The following is a 21,351-nucleotide window of genomic DNA, read 5'->3' as shown; positions in this document are numbered from 1 at the left end:
GGCTGACCTGGAGGGTCTTACGGATGTCGTCGGGTACGTAGGCGTATCGAACGAGGCGTCCACTCATGTCTCGACCTAACCTCGTCAGGAGCGCTCTTCCTGTGGCCGTGCCTCTGAGACTTACTATTTGTGCTCCAAGCTGCGCTTCCACTAGCTCGGTGAAGGCGTTGCTCATCCCCAGCTGGAGCAGCTTTTCGTTCGGTGTGTTCTTCGGTAGGTGGAGTGCCGTCTTGCAGGTTTTCCTTCTACTCATGACATTTTTATTATTGCTCTGCCTGCTGCAGTCCTGGCGAGTCTTACCTTCTGCGCTTGCTTCGTAGCTTCCAAGTATTCTTCAAGCGTATTTAGAATGCTCATTTCTTCCAAATTTGTGTCCGGTGTTGTAATCGGCAGGCCTATCGCTCTTTTGGCGCACCTTTTTATGATGATTTCTACATACTTTTTGTTTGCCTTTTTTAGGTTCATATAATCCAGTGCGTAGCAAACTGCTGATGATGAATGCTTGGATGATGCTTATTGCATTTTCTTCCCTGATGCCTTTGACTTTGTTGGTGATTCTTCTGATCATCCCACAGACTTTGACCACCTCGTCCTTGAGTTTCTTTGTCGTAGTGGCGTTCTTTGCAGCCTTGTTGATGATTAGACCCAGTATCCTCACTTCTTCCACTTTTGATATTTCTGTTCCGTCCAGCTCCATCCTAATATCTTGGCGTTCTGCTCTTCTGCCCATTATCAGAAGTTCGAATTTCTGCGGCGAGCAAGTAAGTCCCTTCTCTTCTGCATGACCCTTTATCGTATGCACTGCTAGCTGAAGATATGCTTCTGGCTTCCTCTTGCCCCTCATACTGGCGCAAACGTTTACATCGTCTGCATAGATTCCTACTTCTAATCCTGGGATTTGCTTGATTTTTTCCACCAACCTCCTCATGGTGAGATTGAAGAGCATTGGCGAGAGTGCCACCCCTTGCGGGGTACATCTGTTCCTAAGTTTGATGCTCCCCGCTTCCACTCCTTGGAACCTGGCGTTGGCTGTTCTGTCTTTCAGGAAAGATCTGATCAACTTGAATGCTTTTTCTTCCAGGTTCAGCTGGTTAGTTTCTTCTAATATGCTGTCATGCTCTACATTGTCAAACGCTTTGGTCATGTCTATACCAAGAACGACCATTATCCCTTTCTCTTTGTCGCACTTGATGTCCTTCTCAGTCGAAGCATTGTATCTTGTGTGCTTAGCATCGGCCTGAAACAAACCATTTCGTGAGGCCATAGGCCTTCTCTCTCCGTATAGTCTGAAACTGTCTTCTGGATTATGTTTTCTATGACTTTTCCTAGGCTCGATGTTTTCGAGATTGGTCTTAAGTTCTCTAATCTAGGTGTCTTCCCTGCTTTATGTACTAGTATGATGTTGGCATGTTTCCACATCTCCGGGATTTCTCCTTTGCTCCAGACTTCAGTGAAGAGTTCCATTATTTTCTTTATGACTCCCTCATCGAGATTCCTCTGCACCTTCTTGTTGACTTTATCTGGTCCTGGGGCAGGTCTTCTCTTGAGTGCATGAAGTGCTATTCTTACTTCGGCCTCTCTGATTGGTCCCTTTAGCTCATCGTTAGCTTTCCATTTATAGTCTTCATATCTAGCCTCCGTGGCTCCGTCCGTCCCTCTGTACCAGTGCTTCTTGATTTCCTGGTCTCTTTTTGTGACACTTTTGATTTTCACTGGTTCTACCAGAATCTTGAAGAGCTGCCAGGTATTGGTGATTCCCATGTTCCTGTCGAGCTCATCGCACTTGTTCTCCCATCTTTGTCTTTCCAGGTATCTTGCATGTTTTCCTATTTCGTGGTTGAGTAGGGTTAGTTGTCTTCTAACCTTTCTTGTTCACCTAGGTGTTCTTCTTTTCGCTTCTAGCTTTTCCTTATTTTCCCAAAGCTTGAACACGTGACTGTCAGGCTCAATCCCTTCATTCTCCGTTTTATCCTCTTTGGTGGCTTTCTTAGGTCTTAAAATCACGTCCTTTACTCATTCGGCTATGTTATTGATTTCTAAGTCTGGGATTTCTTCCGCTAGATCTCTAAACTTCTCCCAGTCCGTGACCTGTTCTTTGACCCTTTGGCAGTGCTTCATGATGATCTTCCTGTTTAACTTTGCTTCTATGATATAATGGTCACTCCCGAAGTCTTTACTACTGCATCTCCATATGGCATCTTCCGCCGAGTTAGATAGGGTTAGATCAGAGTAGTGTCTGCCTGATAATTTTCTCCTTTTCTTGTTTTAATGCCTTCTTGTTTGAGCAACTTTAATTCCAGTTCTTCTATGTCGTCATTTAACATTTTTCCTTTGGCGTCAATCTTTTGATACCCCCATCTGGTGTGGCTGGCGTTGAAATCTCCCATGACAATTAGGGGTTTCCCGTTTGCTATTCTCATGGCTCTACTTAGGCAAGTCGCAAATCTTGTCTCGGTTTGCTGAGGCGTGCTGTATATGTTTAGGATGAAGACGCTCCCTCTGTTCTTTTTCGGTGATGCACTCGAGCAGAACTGCGATTGCTTCCTTGTTTCTAACCTCATGTATTAGGGCGGCTATATTAGATTTGACAAATATGGCTACTCTGCTTTTCCGTCCCAAACCGTCATCAAAGATCTTGTACCCGGAGAGTTCTGCAGGTCCACTTTTTTTCTTGCAGTGCTATTGTCATGGGTGCCTGATTTCTGGTTCTCATGAATTGTTGTATCATTGCATTCTTTTCGGTTTTGGATGATACATCGAGTGAAGAATCTTGGATATCCATTTCTTAGAATTTTTTTCTTTTGCTGATGTTGAGATTTAATAGTGCAATGGCAACCTCGCACCAAGAGCAATGGGATGAAGTGTTTTCTTCAACACAAGTAACAGAACGTTAGGTGAAAGACCATATTACAAGCACTTCAACTAAAAGGAACCATGCACCAGGCTTCGAGAAAACTTGTGCCCATTGGAAACCGAAGGGTACAAAGCGGCACTGTGGAACGAATCACACACCGTCCTCGAGAAGCATGCTTAAAAGATGTGCCATTGCTGTTGTCGCTGATTTTAAAACAAATAAGCAGGTATTCGCAATCGTCTTAACTAAAATTTGCTTGAATTTCAACCAATCCGTCGGACACAATTATTGGCAGTGTTCATTCCACAAAGGCTACAACAACAAGACGCACTTGTCAGTATCAAACGCACGAAGAAGGGGTACGGGCGGTATCGTGAATGGCCAAGGATGATGTCAGCAGGCGCATGGGTAGAGAGAAATTCTTTTTCAAGAACTACACGTGCAGCGGGTTTTAGAGCGGTGAGGGGTTGGAAAAAAAGGACAGTGGGGAGAGGTCTCCTGCGGTGCCCGTTTGCCTGTCTTTCTTTTTTTCCTCCTTTTACTGTTCGTCGGACCGTGGAGCCCATACCGCGGTTTCTCCTTGAATTCTCCATGTTTCTGCTCCCTACGGTGAAGCACGACGAAGGCGGCGCCTCTGCGAAAACGGCCCCGAAAGGTCGAGGACGCACTCTTGTCTCAAGCCATGTCATAAAACAAAACTTACAACTGCTAATTTGTCAGTCCTGGCAAAGGGTCTCTCCACACGCGGAGTAAAATCTCCTAAAAATGGCATCAGAGCTTCTGCAGATCAGTTACGTTCATTATTGCCTTCCACTAGCTTTATGAATTCCACCAGCTTTGCTACAAGAGCAGAGCATGGCACAGGTAAACAGTGGCACAAAAACAAATTTCGGACGATTTAGCGTGGTTACGCCAAATGCAACTATGAGTGCTAGCACTTCGGTTTTCAGTGCTGTTTCGGTGTTCTGTTCCGTTGCGCATGGATGCAGTTGATGAAGACGATGAAATTCAAAACACAGTGCAAGAGATTGGTATTTTATGACGCTGAATGCTCGGCTACGGCAGTGTCGCAGTTGTCTAATTCAGTAACCACGAAAACTGATGCGTTATCGCCGATCCTGGTTCGAACATCACTCGCCGCTGTGAAAAAATGTCGATTATTTTATTTCATGTCAAGTAATTTTCAGACATAAAGACAGACACGTCGAAATCTTAAACTAAAGCATCAGCGCCATAATAGGAAATGCCACCCCGTTAGCCCGCTGTTGTTCTACCAGCTTGTGAAGGTGGTGGTGGTGGTGGTGAAAGTATTTAATAATTACAGAGAGAGGTGTTCGGGGTCGTGACCTGAAGGGTCATGCCCCTACAACCACTAGGTGGCATTCCTAGTCAGGCACCACATTCTCGGTTGCCGCAGTCTAGGTGCGCTGCGCTAAGGCTCTTTTGGCATCGAGGATGCAGCAGCCGGACAGGGTCGCCTCCCACTCCTCTGGGGTGGGGTTTGGGATACGGGCTAGATATGTGTTCTGCTGGTAGGCCCACACCATGAGGTAGGTGTCAGACAGCTCCCCACACTCTGAATACCGCCCTTCGAATTGAGGATTGAAATGCTTTAGAGTTGCTAAGCGCAACATCGTGTTAGGGAGCAGGCGCAGGAGTACTCGGTCATTGGCCTTCCCCAGCCCTTTGCACGGGGTGGGAAGGGTTTGGTGCATGGATTTGTAATAATCGCATATGTCCTTAAAAGTGTAAACCGGATTGAAATCAGAGTCCTGGTCAGCGTCGGGTCCCGTGGGAAATGCCCGGTGCGATAGTGCGCGGACGCCGGCGTCGGCTGCTTCGTTTCCGTGGAGGCCCTGGTAACCTGGAGCCCAAACGAGAGGTCGGTGCGCAGGATCTGAGTACACAAAGTGTCTTTTCGATTCTTTAGGAGTCCGAAGTTCTCCGTCGGCCGTCGAGACTGGCACCATTTACAGCTCTTTTAAAATTTACCTTGAGCAGGGGCACGCTTTTCTCGCCAACATCTGGGAAGGCTTCCGCCATCCTGACCGCTAAAACTTAGCAGTAGCGGCTTTTTGCACAGGCGCGCAGGATATGGTTCTACAAAGTCACATTATTATACAAAGACTTTAATCAGGTTTCGAAGAGCCGAGCGGAAGTCAGGATAATGCCGCGGAGACCAAAAGCGTGTGGGCTTTGGCGCGATATTTTAGTTCACTGGGGATAACATATTTTTGAGATTTCGACTATCGCTAACATCACTACTACTGGTTCATTGGCTGGAAATGGTTCGCCTTGACTGACTCAGCACACTGTAGAACGAGACTATCTGAACCAACAAAGTTGTTTTAGTTTATTTCCTTCTTACAGAGAAAATGACCCAAATACATCAACGCTAATAATGGCTGTGGAGAATATAACCCTGGAAAACTGCCTGTAAAGATTAAGCTGGGGCCACTGTGTTCGTTTCTGCGATGCTTGTCTAGAGAGGTCGGAAGAGAAAGTTTTATCAGCCTTGTGTACTGAGGGAGTGGCCACTTCACCTCATTAACGAGCAAGGAGCCGGAAGAGAGAAAATAAGTGGTTGCTCAGCGAAAAGGTGTCCTTTTACGCTCAGTTGGCTGTTCACTGAGGGGCATTATTGCAAGCGACCGTGCAACATACAAAGGCGCTTTCAAAAGGATTCACTTGCTTTTGGCGCTCGCCACCTCATTAGAAGCTCCTCCGGGCTATGAGCCCGGTTCTGGGAAAGAAGACTGTAGAGGAAGAGGAACACCGTTTCTCTCATAGAGGAAGCAACTCTCTTAACTACAGACCTGTAGCACAATACATCTCCAACATTCTTTGCTAAAAATATTGAATAATAGATAACTGTAAGGTTCTGGTATAGAAATATTGAAGGTAATGGTTCACTCGTCCCCTGTGTAGCAAAACCTTTCTTCCAAAGTTTTTTCATTGATCGCATCGAGCAGTTAAGGCTGCCATAAAAAAACCATAGAGAAAGCTTTTGACAACACAAAAAACGTTGAAAGTGAAAAATTCAAGCCTGCCGACGGGAGATTTGTAGATATATTAATTGTCATAGTGAAATCGCACACTGTAAGAAAAAAGTGCGTTCATAAAATTCTTCCCGCTCAAAAATGATTTTCCAGAATTGTTCGGTTTGTCCTTTCCATGGTTTGCTGGAACGCTCCAAGTTTCTAAGAAGTCCGTTCCGGCGCGAAAGAGTCGAGACGTAGCGAAACCCTAGCGTGCTAAGCTGTAGACAATGCCTCCATTAAAATACGTAGGCAAATGATGGTCATCGCGCAGCCGACTGCAACTGAAAAGAGCTGAGCTCTGCAACTTCTCACTGATTCTTTGCATAGACAACAGCCACGCACCGTTACAGCTAGCATTCCTGGAGTTGACATGTCTTAGAGACGACGAGACCAGATGCGATGACCTGTCCCGTCATGTGTTTCGAGCGACGTTGACCTGCCGAATGCAGGTTGCATCAAGGAACCTGCCTTACATAAATAACAGCTTCTTATTATTCTTGCGATTTCCCTGCTGTTATGAAAGGTGTGAAGAACAAAGCAGCTGATACGAACATCCACTCAGTGCAATACACAGGTTATAATTTCGCATTAGTGACTCTAAATGGTAAGCGATTGCTGTTAAGGCTTCACAAGACAAGGCAGTATGAACTCAAGAACCCCATGAAAGAAACAAGAGAAACCTGTGTTTCAAAGAGATTGTTCTTGCAAGGAGTGAATTAAGGACATATTGTACTGCGTAAACTATGCGAAGAGAATGTGTTCGATTTGGTAGCTCTAGTCATGTACCTGTGAGCCTCTCCAGGGTCGGTATTCAAGCAACTGCCAACGTGAAAACATAAGTCATGGTGGGCTTCAAGATAGTTTAGTCCGATCACGGGCACACCGACTCCTTCAGTTAGTAAGATTTTTTTTCAGAAGACCTGCAACGGTTCTTGCTCTTAATAAAGGCTGCGTATCTATACGCTATGCTGGAGTCGCTATTTGAGTAAATATTTTGCATTTCGCCCTGTCGTGCTCTTCCCCTTTTTTCATCATCGGGCTTGGGATGTGTGTTTCTTTGGTGTAGGTTGCTGTTAAGCGCCCGTTCTAGGCTTCAGTGGCATCGTAGTTAGCGTAGCCTTTAACCGGATGTTGTGGAAAGGCCAATGAACGGCGTGGAGAGAGAGAAATCATTTCGAACAAGAAAAGAGTAGGAGCAGGAGGTGTAGAATCGTTTATAAGGAAATTAAGGGGCCGAAACTTTTCAACTTCTAGGTGGACATCACAAACGCGCCATGAGGAAGGAGAAGTTGGCTGCTCAAGAAGAAAGGGAGAAAAAGGTGCCTACTTGAGGGCTGCAATATAATTTCGACCACATGGAGATCTTTTACAGGCACTGACATCGCACATCACTCGGGCTCCTTTTAGCGAATCGCCTACATCAAAACGTGGCCGCCGCTGCTGAATGCTAACCCGGGTACTTCGGTTTAGTAGTCGAGCAATGTAACCTTTTGAGCCATCGGCCAAACGACCTCACGTTTTTCTTGCTGATAAGCCAAGCATCGATGAGGTTATTCGTTTGAGGGGAGACTTCGGTGCAGAGCCAGGAGCTTGAATGAATCGTTCTAAGAGTTGCGGTCTCTGGTTTGGTATGCGGGGCACGACGCCTGCCGAATATGCTGGTATGCAATTGACACGTATGTCAATAAAGTTCCTTGGCGTTCCTTTGAATGCCTATAAATTTAATGCACATTACTGGAAAGACAGCGTGACGACTCTTCAGCGCTACGCTCAGAATTTTTTGCCCTATGGTCTCTCGATTTTTGGCAGGGAGACCGCATGCAATCTGTTTCTCGCCAGTAAAATTCACTACGTCCTGCAAATTATTCATTGCACAAGACTCTATATCGACCTTTTAGAGAATTTTCGCCACTTTTGTGAGAAATTCGTTTTTTGTATCTACAGCGCGTGATAGCATTTATCGGCCTGTAAGCGCTGGCGGCCTTGCTTTAGTCCACCTCTATGTCCGGCAGGTAGTTCCACGTTTCATGATTTTCCTTGAGACCGCTCTCCCAATAGTGCGTGCATTCTTGAAAGTTAATCTAGTTCATGCTTTAGCGAGCCTCAATGTGTCTTGTGATGTTTCTGATCGTCCGTGTTTGTGGGACTTCGTGCATGTAGTGCATTTGGCTGTTCGTTTCCTACTTGTTCATTTTGCCCCGAGTCCCAGTTTTCGGTGTCGAGGGAAAGTTTGCACAAGGACTTAGTTTTTATGCTCTTCCTTCAGCCAATGTATCGCCTTGTGTAATTTTGTTTACCGGAACATGACGTACTCAAGAGAGTACATAAAATTCTCCTCTCGCCATGTGCATGAACGTTTTTCTTTAGGTACTGAGAGATTGCCAGTTAAAATGTGGCTAAAGAAGGGTATTTTTGTGTCTACGCGTAATTGTCGCCTTTGTGATGCTCCTGAAACTATTGAGCACCGTATCCTCAATTGTAAAGATGCAATACTCTACTGGGGCATCAAGCGAAAGACATTGAAAAGAGACAATTTGCTGCCGCATTTTGTACGATATCTCCCTGCACTGCCATTTGTTGTTGAACCATTAAATAAGTTATTCCTAATTAGCTTACACAGCCTGTGCAAAACACGCATGATGGATGAAAATCGTAAATCTGTTGTTTCTGTTAAAGACCTCTTCACTGGAATCATTGTACACCTAAAAAATTGTATGGCCAGTATTAGTATGAACAACAGACGCACCCAGTGTTAGTGCTGTGCTCTTCATTTCTTTTTTCTTCTAGTTATTCGTTGCTTAGATGTGTCGTATTATGATCTAATAGCTGTGTGCTCTGCATTGACTCTTTTCTCGTGCTTGATTGCTTATGTGTTGATTTACACTGTTTTCCTAATGTTTGCCGGTAGCTCATGTACATAAAACATCACATCATTGTAATAAATATTATGATGAGAAAAATTAAAACCCTTTGTGATGTATGCGTTGCGCGCCCGCCCGGCACACGAAGGACCTGGGTGCGAACCGCAATGCCTTCGAGTTCCTTTTTATAAATGGTCATTTTCTTGCAGACACGCTCTGCTGGCCGCTCCTGTACACGCCATTCATGACATAAGAAATGTTGTCGCATTAAAAGAGGGGCTCGTTATGACATTCATGACGCAACCCAACAGACACCGAATCCAAGGAGCCTAAGCGATTTTTTTGTGTTTTGTGGTTTGTGGTTTGCGAAAAAAAAGATAGCTCCTATGCTCCTTGGTTGCGGTGACTATTGGCCTCCGTCACTTAAACGTTGTTCAGTAGAGTTTAGTTTTTAACTTCCAAATTACCACATCTAAGTTATTTTGTGATAGAGACCACTGGGAAAAACGAATACGCCTCTTTTAACTTAATAAAGCCATTTTAGGAATAGCTAGCAGTTCTAGGTGAAACAAGCAGTATGCCCATGCTTTTTCCTCAATACTGTTCCTATGTGGTCGGCCACCGGGCATGAGTGACCTATCCTAAGTATAATGCAGGCGCCAGCGCATATGTTTTCCAGGAGTACGCTTCATGGAAAATACTTATAGCCAGGCTTCTGGCATCGCGTAGGACCGAGGCTTCTCGCTAATTTCACGTGTTTTCTCCGATGTGAGCACTCCTTCATTTTAAATAACTTTGTCCAGAAGTATGTTTAGTGACTGTTCGCATTGACTGAAACGGCCTAATTTGCTATCCACAATCGACGGCTACGCCCGCTCCTGGTCGCCTAAAGCATTCATTGTTCGGCAGGCTGGGTCACTCCTGCACTTCCGTTTGGTTGTATGCGCGTCCTGCTATGTAAGCAATAGCCGCTTTCAGGCCACTTTTGTCAGAACTACACTCGATGGCTATTCACATTCGCTAAAACGTGTCAATTCACTCTCCACAATAACCGAAATCGCATGCAACAATCCTGCGGACTCGCTAGCCAATAGTCCAGCTCGTCGTGGAAAGAGATTGTCATCGATTAAATTTGACAAGCGTGTATCGCTGGTGAGTTTTTAAGTAGGCCCATCTGAAATGTAGCCGCTCGTTGTGCTGATTTCTAATGCGGATAATATTGAAACAAGCGCAGTTATATTCACGCCGCCGCCTCATTAGCTTCAAGTTTTCGCTAAGCCACCGATCAGCCAACGACATGAACGATGATCGCACGCCGGCCGTATCTTTCGGTGTTGTCGACGTTAAAAGCATGTCACGCTGCAAGAATATGCTGCTCCTCGTCCTGCTGGCATCGTCGTCGGTCTATTGTGGCCGCGGTGACATGCCGTGTGACGTCATTGACGCGTCGTTGTATGCACACCCCGCGACCATCAACCTGCCGATTTGTCAGCGCCTTACCACGGCGCGAAGCTGCTAAAGGAGCGAGATAAGCACACGACCGAAAGGAGAAAAGCGATACTTGATGGGAACAACGCTATTGCAATGCAACGAGATAATGAAGCTTTCGAGTGCGTTTGGAAATTGCCGCGTAGCCACAAAGAGTTATAAAAAAACTATCGGTGAGGGACGCAGCGCAAGCCATTTGAGGACTTGTAGCACTTTCCAACAGGAGTGAGCGTGGATGGCTGTCACCAAAGAGCATGAGCAGCACCGAGTAGCCAGCGAAGCAGCCGACTCGAGAGACGCTGGAAGTATTATTCGCGCTATGCTGTTCTCTTTCAAGTAACCTGCCTCACTGCGGCAAAGTAAAGTATTTTAATAAAGATTTTGCACCTCAATGTCATGCGGATGCTCAGTTAGAGAATGCAAGATACCATGTGGTAGCTGATAAAGCTTCTGTGATAAACACACGTTCTGGATCTTCTGCCAGTCCCACTGTCTTATCAGCATGAAAGTTGATCTTGAAAACAGTGCCTGAAAACAATAAAGTTCCTGCTAGAACTTTTTGTCTTCAAGCCTAAAATGTGCTATTTCACGCTGGGTACCATTAACCTCTAGCAAAAAATGACTTTTACCAGCTTGGAAGCATGAAAATTTTAATAAGGGTGTCTTTTCAATTGATTTCAGTTGATTTTTCAATTGTCGTCTGGGCGGTTGATACTTAACATTCGTGAAACAAGTTTGAACTAGAGCAGAAAATATCTGCGGAAGATGTTCAAAACCTTAGTTGTTACTTAAAACAGGCGCGCGAACACAAAAGGCGGCTCGTATACACACAAGGTGACAATCCCTTCACTGTCCTTGACGCAGTATTCTGTGGCTGCATGTTTTGGCGCTGTAATTTTATTTATAAAATCAGAATGTACCAAATCGCTGAAAAAGAAGTTTTAATGACTGAAGCAGTAAGTTCGCTAATCTTGAAAAGCCCCATGCTAATGGCTACAGCACTTTCATATTAGATGCGCTTGTCTCCAGCGAAGCCTCAAATAGCAAATACAATCTTAATACAAGTTCCAGAGAAGCTCAAGAAGCCCGCAGTGCAGCCGCGTACAATAATATCGTGGAACGTGACAGCTTGAGCATCCGAGACAAAATAAACAATTAACACGTATGTGTGCGCCACCAGCATTTTGGAACACTACGCCAAATGCGCTTTGGATCACAGGTAATCAAAACCAAAATTTCAAGAAAAAAACACAATTACATGTGGGAACGCACAATTTCTCTGCAGCACGGTTTAGGCAGAATAACCGTTAAGAAATCTTAGTCAAGGTGCACGCTGGTGAACAGCAGAACAGCCATAGACACAAGTTTTTTGTCTAAAGCTTCTAAAGGAAAGGTACCGATGCTTTGTGTTGCAATATTCGTACGAGTTCGATGCAAGAAGAAAAAAATAAAAAATGTCTTGATATTTCCTGTTCCAAGATAAATATTGGTGGTTTTAGCGAATGATGTAGTAAGAAAACTACCAATTGCGTTCATCGATCTTACTATGACAAAGAACATCAAACCTCAGAAAACGCGGCATTTTCGCTCGAGATTCATCCTTGATCCTGGAGGGCAGGAAAAAGCCCTGGCGAACGGCTGAAAGTTTTCCACTGCACTGTTGCAGAACCTCGACAAACCCATGCCCAAAAACTCTACGTGACACGTTGCAAGACAGAATGTGATGAAAAAAATCTGCTCGGCGGTGTACTTCTCTAGACCCTTCACTGGAAGGTCGTACTTTGGGTCTCGATATTTGAGATACACTGCGTGGGCGATTTCCAAGGCTGGTAGTGAAGGAAACATTGTTTCGACGTCCGACGGTTCCAAATGGGGACACGTCATGTTGTTCCATAACGTAAAGCTCATCGCTCTGTCGGATGGCGCGATTATGTGGCCACCATCGTCGACCAGCGTCGTCAGGACGCCAAGTGCCTGCGCGATCTCTCTGGCGTAGATGAAGCCTATGCCACCGTACAGCATCGCACTGGTGCCCCTCTTGTAGTACAACGGTGGTGCCAGGGCCGTGTACGAAACAGAGATGACGTCGAGAACAGGGTCGTACCACGTCACTGCTCTCGTGTCCAGGCGCGGTAGTTTGGCAATCGCGGCTTGCTGTTGGCTGACCATTGATCGCTGCAAGCGCTCCCTCAGCGAGCGCCACCAAGTGAAGACGTTTCCGTCGTCGTAGGCAGACGTGGACTGGGAGTAGTTGCTGCTCGGGTCGTTCTGGGGTGTGAAGGCTTCTTCGGGCCACGTGACGGTCGTCGTCCGCTGCAGGAAAGACAACAGGGCCTCCTTGACAGGACTGGCTGTCATCGCCGAAGCACGCACTTTTTCCACGGCCGTGGCATGCACGCGCTCTAGGTGACGCCTGATGGAACGGCGCTGCTCGGAAGGGAACATAGTCTGGCTCACAGCGGCCAAAAGCACATAATCCGTCGCCTCCACTTGTGAGGCACACATCATCTTTTGGATTAGCTTTCCCGTCCGAGATACGCTGACAGAATTAAATATTCGGTTGCTTGTAAACCCACCAATCAGCTGCAAAAACCACCAGGCCGTGTGATGAAGGATGTGCTCAGCATCATAAGCGGCGAACAGCCTGCCCACCACGTCGAGGATTTCGCCGTTTGTTGCCAGGATAACGTCGCCAGCTTTGATGGGAGGAGAAGCGTTGAAGACAGACTGCAATGCGTCGACCCAGTCGTCGGCCTTCAACTGCGTGATGAGAGAAGGCAGCTGCTGTAGTTCGAAAAGCCTCGGAACGAAGATGGGCGCCTTGATTGCGTGGCTCAAGTTTGCTAATATGTGGCTCTGAACGACGGCGCTTTCATTCATGAACGCTTGGTAAGCTGAAGAGGGCTTTCGACGCATGAAGAACGTTACATTAAATAGACGCACGTAGTGCGGATATAAGACCTCGTAGGCGATCAGCTCCTGATGGATGAATTCGCAGATGACAGGGAGTGTGGATGGCTTGATGGTTAGGGTTCGGTTTCGGCCACCTCGCGAAGGAAGCAGGTCTATGCGGAACCATAGCGGGAGGGCCCACCGAACAGCCAGCTCAATCAACGCCATAAGAGCCCTGGAATAACTGAGTGATGTACTGTCCTCGTCGTCGGTGGGCCACGCGAAGGTCTGGTTGTGCACAAACTGAATAAAGCTCTCTATCGCGATTTCGTCGCTGCCCTCTCTATGCAGGCACGAACGAACGAGGTGAATCGGCCTTTCCAAAGCAGCGTGTTCATGCCCTGTCACTGCGACGGCGCTTTCAATGTTTTCCATCCAGTCGATCACCATCTGAGACACGGTACTCCAGGCATGCCCTCGGTGCCTCGTAGTCACCGCTGAGCAGACCAGTTGGCCGAAGTCCTCGCATGGGTCAGTGTCCGCCTCCATCCTGTTCAGGCCAAGCGCGCTGGCGTAGTGGAGGCAGTCGAGTGTGTCGCACACTGCTTTTCCGATGGGGCGTCTTTCGAGGAGAGGCAGCACAACGAACACGATGAGAACCAGCATGCAAGAAAGCATACAGAGCGCGGACGCGGCTGCGAAGCACTGCGATAGTGTGCACTCCTCGTCCTCTTCTGGTGGAGTTTGACTCGGGGCCAAGCTCAGCGCCTGCGTGGAAGATGGAGCATCGTTGTTACTAAACCTTTGTTCAGGTGACAACAAGCCAATTTGAGACGGAGTGGTTTAGGGGCACACTTGTTCAGATATACCCCTAAAAAAAGCTTGATGGAGCTATATGTTACGGTGGATGCAGTCGTCGTTAAAAAAATGTGCACGCCGATTCGCTTAACCGTGGTTGTTCATACTCAGATTCATACAAACACATGCATATTAATGTCCTTTTAACGCGACAGCGTTAAGGAGCCCTACCGAAGAAAAGCCGGCGTCGTCATCAGCATTTGTTGTCAGCGTCATTGACCTTGAGCGAGAAATCCACGATTAAAAAAAGGTCAATTTTCTTAGTAAGGTCAACTGCCAATTACGCGCGTTAGCAAATTTGTTTTTAGTTTGGTTCCATTCTTCAGGTCTAGTGTTCACGGATGGCAGTTTTTCGGATAGCGATGAGTTCATGCCCATATTGGCCATTCTCTCTCTTACATTCATGGACACCTGGGGCTCCTCATACCACGCTAAAGCGATGCGCCACTGTCCTGGGATGGCAGGTGCTGCCCATCGGATGGTGAGCAAACTATCCAACGTGGCGGGTGATAGTTAAATTAACGATTGTTCGCGATAACTTGTTCGGGAATAGCAACCTGGGTCGCATAAGCCCCACCAATGGCAGAACGTGCCATCGTACGGCAGTGATTCATCGCTTTAACAATCGCCATGAGTAGTGGAGAATCACCGGTGGAGAATCACCATGCAAGGTGGAGAATCACCGATTTCGCTTGTGCGCATTATTTCATTCATCACATCATCATCATCATCATCATCATCATCATCATCATCATCATCATCATAATCAGCCTTACTACACCCACTGCAGGGCAAAGGCCTCTCCCAAGCCTCTCCAATTAACCCTATCCTTTGCCAGCTGCATCCACCTTTTGCCTGCAAACTTCTTAATCTCATCCGCCCACCTAACCTTCTGCCGCCCCCTGCTACGCTTACTTTTTCTTGGAATCCACTCCGTTACCCTTAAGGACCAGCGGTTATCTTGCCTTCGCATTACATGCCCTGCCAAAGCCCATTTCTTTCTCTTGATTTCGACTAGGATGTCATTAACCCGTGTTTGTTCCCTCACCCACACTGCCCGCTTCCGATCTCTTAACGTTACACCTACCATTTTTCTTTCCATGGCTCGCTGCGTTGTCCTTAACTTAAGCTGAACTCTTTTCGTTAGCCTCCACGTTTCTGCCCCGTAGGTGAGTACCGGTAAGATTATGCTGTTGTACACTTTCCTCTTGAGGGAAATTGGTAAACTGCCACTCATGATCTGCGAGAATTTGCCATATGCGCTCCACCCCATTCTTATCCTTCTAGTTATCTCCCTCTCATGATCCGGATCAGCTGTCACTACCTGCCCTAAGTAGACGTATTCCGGCACAATTTCTAGGCTCTCGCTGCCAATTGTGAACTGTTGTTCCCTTGCTAGGCTGTTGAACATTACCTTGGTTTTCTGCATGTTAATTTTTAGACCCATCGATCTGCTTTGCCTGTGTAACTCATTGATCATGGTTTGCAGTTCACCTCCTGAGTGACTCAGCAAGGCAATGTCATCAGCAAATCGCAGATTATTTAGGTATTCTCCATTTATTCTTATTCCCAACTGTTCCCAATTCAGGCCTCGAAATACCTCCTGTAAACATGCGGTGAACAGCATTGGCGAGATCGTGTCTCCTTGCCTGACGTCCTTCCTTATTGGAATTTTATTGCTGACTTTATGGAGGACTATAGTAGCTTTGCAGTTGCTATATATATCTTCCAGTATTTTGACATAAGGGGGATTTTTTTCACAAATACGCAACTGCAGAACATGGAGCGACGCAAAAAGAGATTACTGTATTTAAATGGCAGATAACGTCACGGGCACAATTTGTCCATAAAAGGCAAAAGGAGCAATAGAAAAAGGTCTGGTATTCATCATCAGCCTGACTACGCCCATAGTTGGGCAAATGCCTCTAATGTGTCTCCAATTGACCCTGTCCTGTGCCGGCTGCGGCCACCGTAAACCCGCAAACTTACTAATCTCATCCGCTAATATAACCTACTGGCACCCCCCGCTAAACATGCCTTGTCTTGAAATCCACTCTTACCCTTATGGACCATCGGTAATCTTGCCTTGGCATTACCTACTTTGCCCAAACCCATTCCTTCCTCTTAATTTCGGCTAGGATGTCATTAACTCGCCTTTGTCCTCTCACCCACTGTCTCCGTACAGTCTCTTAATGTTACGCCTCTCATTTTCCTTTCCATAGCTCACTGCGTTGTCCTAAAATTGACCGCTTTCCGTTACATTCCATGTTTCTGCCCCTTAGGCGAGTACAGGTACGACACAACTGTTGTATACTTTTCACTTGAGCGCTATTCATAATCAGCCATTCATGATTTAAGAGAACCTGGCGAATGTGCGGTACCCCATTCTTATTGCTATAGATATTTCTCTCTCGTGATCCGGACCTGAGGTCAATACCTGCCTTAGGTAGACGTATCTTTACCACTTCCAGCACCTCGCTACCAATTGTAAACTGCTGTTTGTTTCATAGACTTGAACATTATTTTGGCTTTTTTTCATATTATTTTTAGGCCTACCTTTCTGCTCTGCCTGTCCAATTTACTGATCATGCTTTACAGTTCATCTGCTGAGTGAATCAGCAAGGCAATGTCTTCAGTGAATCGTAGATTATTTAAGTATTCTTCATTACTCTTGTCTCCAACTCTTCCCAATCGAAGCCTTGGTATACCTCCTGTAAGCAGGCCATGGATAGCATTAGGGAGATTGTGTTTCCCTGCCTAACAACCCTTCCTTAGTGGAATCTTATTGCAAACTTTATGGAGAAGCATGGTAGCTGTGCAGCCGTTTTAGATGTGTTCCAGAACTTTTACATGATTGCTCTACTCCCTGATTCCGCGATGTCTGCGTGTCTGTTGAGTTTTACACTGAGTCCAATGCTTTCTCGTAATCAATCAAGGCTACATATAAGGGTTTGTTATATTCTGCCCATGGACAGTTCTTTTATCGCCTGATTGATATAGTGTGAATATGGTCTGTTGTGAAGTATCCTTTACGAAAGCCTGCCTGATCTTTTGATTCATTGCAGTCTAAGGTTGTCCTGACTCGATTAGCGATTACGTTAGTAAATACCTTGTAAGCAACGGTCAATGCGCTTATTTGTCTGCAATTGTATGACGTCTCCTATCCTGTGGATTAAGATGATGTTTGCGTTAGTCCGAGCTTCTGGTACGGTCGAGGTCATAAGGCAACGCGTATGAGGGTGGCTAGTTTTTCTAGCACAATCTCCCCTCCGTCCTTCAACAGATCTGCTGTTACCTTATCCTCACCAGCTGCTTTCGCCCTTTGCATTGCTCCTAAGGGTTTTTTACTTTCTCCTTACAAGCAGGGTGTCCGATTGCTGTGTTTTCGGGCCTGTCTCATTTACGTCCTGGTTACGTTTTCTACTCTATAGATTTGCATAAAACTTTTCGGCTACTATAACTATCTGTCTATTTTGCTAATGGCATTGTACTTTTTTTCTCGTAACGCATGCATCTGGTTCTTACCTATGCCTAGTTTCCTCTTTACTGCTTTTAGGCTACCTCCGTTCTTTAATTCCACATGTTTCTCTGCATATTAATCTTCCTAATGACCCGCCGAGGTGGCTCAGTAGTTAGGGCGCTCGGCTGCTGACCCGAAAGATGCGGGTTCGATCTCGGCCGCGGCGGCGGAATTTCTATGAAGGCAAAATGCTAGAGGCCCGTGTACTGTGCGATGTCAGTGCATGTTAATGAACCCCACGTGATCGAAATTTCCGGAGCCCTTCAGTACGGCGTCCCTCATAGCCTTAGTCACTTTAGGACGTTTAGCCCGAAAAACTAAACCAAACCCTATCTTCCTAATGTTGGACATCTTTCCTTGTTCATTAAGTTTGATAGCTCTGGCAATTCTATTCTGTCTGCAGGGTTAGACGATTTCATGCTTTGGCGTTTTTTAATCAGATGTTTTGTCTCCAGAGATAGCTTACTGGTATCCCGTCGAACCATTCTACCGCCTTTTCTGCTGCATACTATGTAATGATAGCTGTGAGATAAGCATTCGTTGCTTGAACATTATAGTCCTCGTCCTCAGTTAAAGCTAAAATCTCTTCTGCAGCGATATCCTTAATTCCCCTACTGCAGCTCTTATCGCCAACTCCTTAATAGGCTTCTGTTTTCTAGATTCTTTCGTTCCCTCTTAATGTCTAGGCAAATTCGATGCCTTACCATCCTGTGATCGCTACAACGCACCTTTCCGATAACCTCCACATCCTGCACGATGCCAGGGTGGACGCATTGTACGAAGTCTATTTCACTTTTTAGTCTCACCATCGGGACTTCTCTGATTGGAGCATTCGAGAATGATTCCAGATAGAGCTGTGCTTCCTATCATTTGCAAACCCACGCGCCAGTTCCGAACATATATCGCGGCCTGCAGATATCTTTTGCAATCTCTTGGAGCTTTCGAAAGTTTACAATTTGTATGTAGTTTTAAGATCAGTCCTGCCATTCTTTTGCTTCTACGTGATTATGATTTCTCCGATTTTAAGCGTTTCTTCGATTTACGTAAAAGCGCAGACAGCACACGCGAGATTTTGCGCACGATGCCTGGATATTATTCTTTCGTCTGCTTGATATTCATATGCAATAATTAACCTTTTAGCTTGCGGGCCTGCACATGCGCAGTCAACATCTAAAGAACGCAATGTAAAGGTATCGGTGCTTCATTGTTCCATAGAAGGCATTGGATTTCAGCTGGGTTTTGAGCACGTGGGGAAGGGACATTGGCCGGAGCGTGCGAGGTTGCTTTCCGCATGGCCGGTAAGTGCGCATAATAACCTTAAACAGATAAATTGCTGTGTATGTGGTCCCAGCCGCCGCCTGGCATTCTGGTTTGTTCAGCTCTTTACAGCAGCGAAATAACCACAGAGCGTTTTGCGGCCAGGCAGAAGCATTGCAGAAAGTTTTCTTGTCCTTCTTGAATGTCCTCTTGCCCTGAAACTATTAAAGGCTAATATGTAACTTATTCAAAGACCAACACGCATCGCTTGCTACACTGTTGAAACTCAGCTCAACTTTCGCAAGGACATTTCACGTTTTCCTTTTCGTCCTGGTATTTCACTACTTGTTCCTGTGAATTTCCCGCTCAATTTTTATACTTAGGCTAATGCTAGACCCTGCAATCTTAATGTAGCGCTGCTAAGACAGCTCTAATACGGGCACTCAAGGCTTGTGCTCCATACCGCATGTACCATGGTCGAAAAGCCATCGCGGCGTGAACTACAGCTCACGCGCTTGAACCAGCCATTGTTCTCGAATGGCGTGGAATATTGATTGGGTTACCGGTGGCCGGGAGTGGCACACTTGCAGTAGCTTCGCTTTCATGAAGCCGACAGGAACGGTTCGACTCGTGAGTAGGCGACTTCACCTCGATGACCACGAGTTCACACGAACTCGCTCCTGGCGAGCCAAGAACGGCGCGACTGCAGCGATGCCTAGCGTTAAGCAGTGCTGTGCCAGCGTAGAAAAGCAGTGTCCAGTACCTCGGCGTACAATCGCTGTCTCGGAGGCGCGATGACGCAAGTACAGAACAGCCCGGAGTTTCTAAATAATAAGTGGAGAGAAAGCGGGCAGCTCAGTACCTCATCCGCCAACGATGCGCTAGGCATGCCGGGAAGACGTGGCTTGATATTAACATGTGGTAACTTGTCGACTGCTCTAGTGATTAGATTTTTTGTTTGTTCAGTTTCATTTTTAGAGAAGTTTCATGCACTTTGTGGTGGTGAAGTTATCCAGCTACGCAGGCAGTTGATCTGAGATCCGAAGCATCCGAAGGCTGCAGTAACTTAACTGCAACGAATGTGGTCACCGTAAAAATTGTGCAGGTAGAGTAACTGCTTCAGTGTGGTTAAATTAACAGATGTATCCTGCTTTCGCTGTGAACAGCAAGTATAATCCCAAGCAGTCGCGTATGAGCTTGTCCGCCTATGCTGTGTTTCTGGCGTAACGATTTAAAGCGGAAATATTCTTTTTTGTTTCCCTAGAACTGAACATCAAGCTGAACACCGATCAGCCAACCCGTCTTGTGTGTCTGTATTTTGTTCTGGCTGTGGCTGCCAAGAAGAATCAAGGATTCTCTCGTATGTAACCTAAACAGGTGCCATTCCCAGGCTTAAAAGGTTTCTGGGCATATGAGAGTTGACAGAGAAAACTGAAGAACGGTATGCAGCTTCGTTGTACAGATATTGCCAGAATTCTACACTGATAGGTGACAGAGCTCTATTGGCATAACTATGGTATGTATGGCAGCTTCAAATGAATGCACGTATATATTGCTGAGCTTCGTGAAACAGCGAAGGTCGACAAGCCTTAAGAGGTCCCCTTTAGTTTGTTATCCTCGCCAACGGCGTCGCTTGTATGAATGGGCTAGCATACCTTTGCGGTGTGTTGCACCGAGACAGGGGTGGGTGCATCCTTTGAACTGGAGCCTGTGGCTGCCGCGTGTGGTGCTGTCGCTTCGATGGTTGCCATCACTCCTGCCACGTCCGCCGCCGTTGCGGCCAGCGCGACCAGTTGCGTGCCTCGATGCAGCACTGGGAACAAACGAAAACGGACACACGCTCTCGAGGAATCATCTAAACCATGCACGCGCTGTGGGTTGCCACAAAGACGAAGCTTTGCATTCCAGACTAGCAAGCTTTTATAAGACAAATCAGTCAACAAGAGAGGCACGCGTGTAGGGAAAAACACTTACGCTGCTTCCTTGCTATCAACGCTGCCTAAATCGCTATAACAATCAGGCATGGTCTCGCAACGTGGCGTTAACCATTGAGCGGCAGTCACATTGGAGCTCTTACGGAAGTAATACAAGGATGTGTGTGCTTGATGTGCGGAAGCCATTGAGTGCATGTCTTAAGGAAAACGCACCTTTTATATGTTACCAGAGAGCAAAATATGTCATCGAGACCTAACGAAACACGAAAGGGACGACAAACTCCAAAAAGAAAATAGAATTTCTCGTTGTGGGAGAATAATCAGGTATTGTATTCGTATAGCAATGGTTTGATTTTATTATGAGATGGCGCCGGCGGTTTCCTTGGTCATAATGCGAAAGCATTCTAAGGCTCAGTGGTCGGCAGCAGGGGTCCCAAAAAACCTATATGAAGTTGGTGTCATACCAAAGAAAAAGACAATTTCTTCTGAACCAGCGCACAACCCATAGGCCACAAAACAGCATTGCTTCATGGCGAACGAAAGTGAACCTACGATATGCGTTGCCTTACGACTGTATGGTATTGAGCATGTGTGTCCTTAGAAAGGAATAGAAAAAATTAGAAATAAATAAACACTAAAAGTAAAT

The 21,351-nt window shown here is 46.2% G+C and overlaps 1 protein-coding gene across 1 annotated transcript; it reads right to left on the bottom strand.

Moving 5' to 3' along the window:
• Positions 1-11,517: 11,517 nt before the first annotated feature.
• Positions 11,518-20,579, bottom strand: LOC144130342 (membrane metallo-endopeptidase-like 1). The gene is made up of 2 exons (XM_077664272.1): positions 20,427-20,579; positions 11,518-13,904 (listed from the first exon to the last, which is right to left on the bottom strand). Exons 1-2 carry the CDS (start codon positions 20,520-20,522, stop codon positions 11,811-11,813), a joined length of 2,190 nt encoding a protein of 729 aa, XP_077520398.1. The 5' UTR covers positions 20,523-20,579; the 3' UTR covers positions 11,518-11,810.
• Between the last annotated feature and the right edge of the window lie 772 nt (positions 20,580-21,351).

Source organism: Amblyomma americanum, chromosome 4, assembly GCF_052857255.1.
Source record: "Amblyomma americanum isolate KBUSLIRL-KWMA chromosome 4, ASM5285725v1, whole genome shotgun sequence".
Lineage (NCBI taxonomy): Eukaryota > Metazoa > Arthropoda > Arachnida > Ixodida > Ixodidae > Amblyomma > Amblyomma americanum.
This window is presented reverse-complemented; position numbering and strand designations above follow the sequence as displayed.

Bases quoted from the DNA above. Each gene is read 5' to 3' on its own strand.
- LOC144130342 (XM_077664272.1), bottom strand. From the start codon at position 20,522: ATGGCAACCATCGAAGCGACAGCACCACACGCGGCAGCCACAGGCTCC. The intron at 13,905-20,426 runs GTATGCTAGCCC...TCTTCCACGCAG, and splicing joins CGGTGCAACACACCGCAAAG to GCGCTGAGCTTGGCCCCGAG.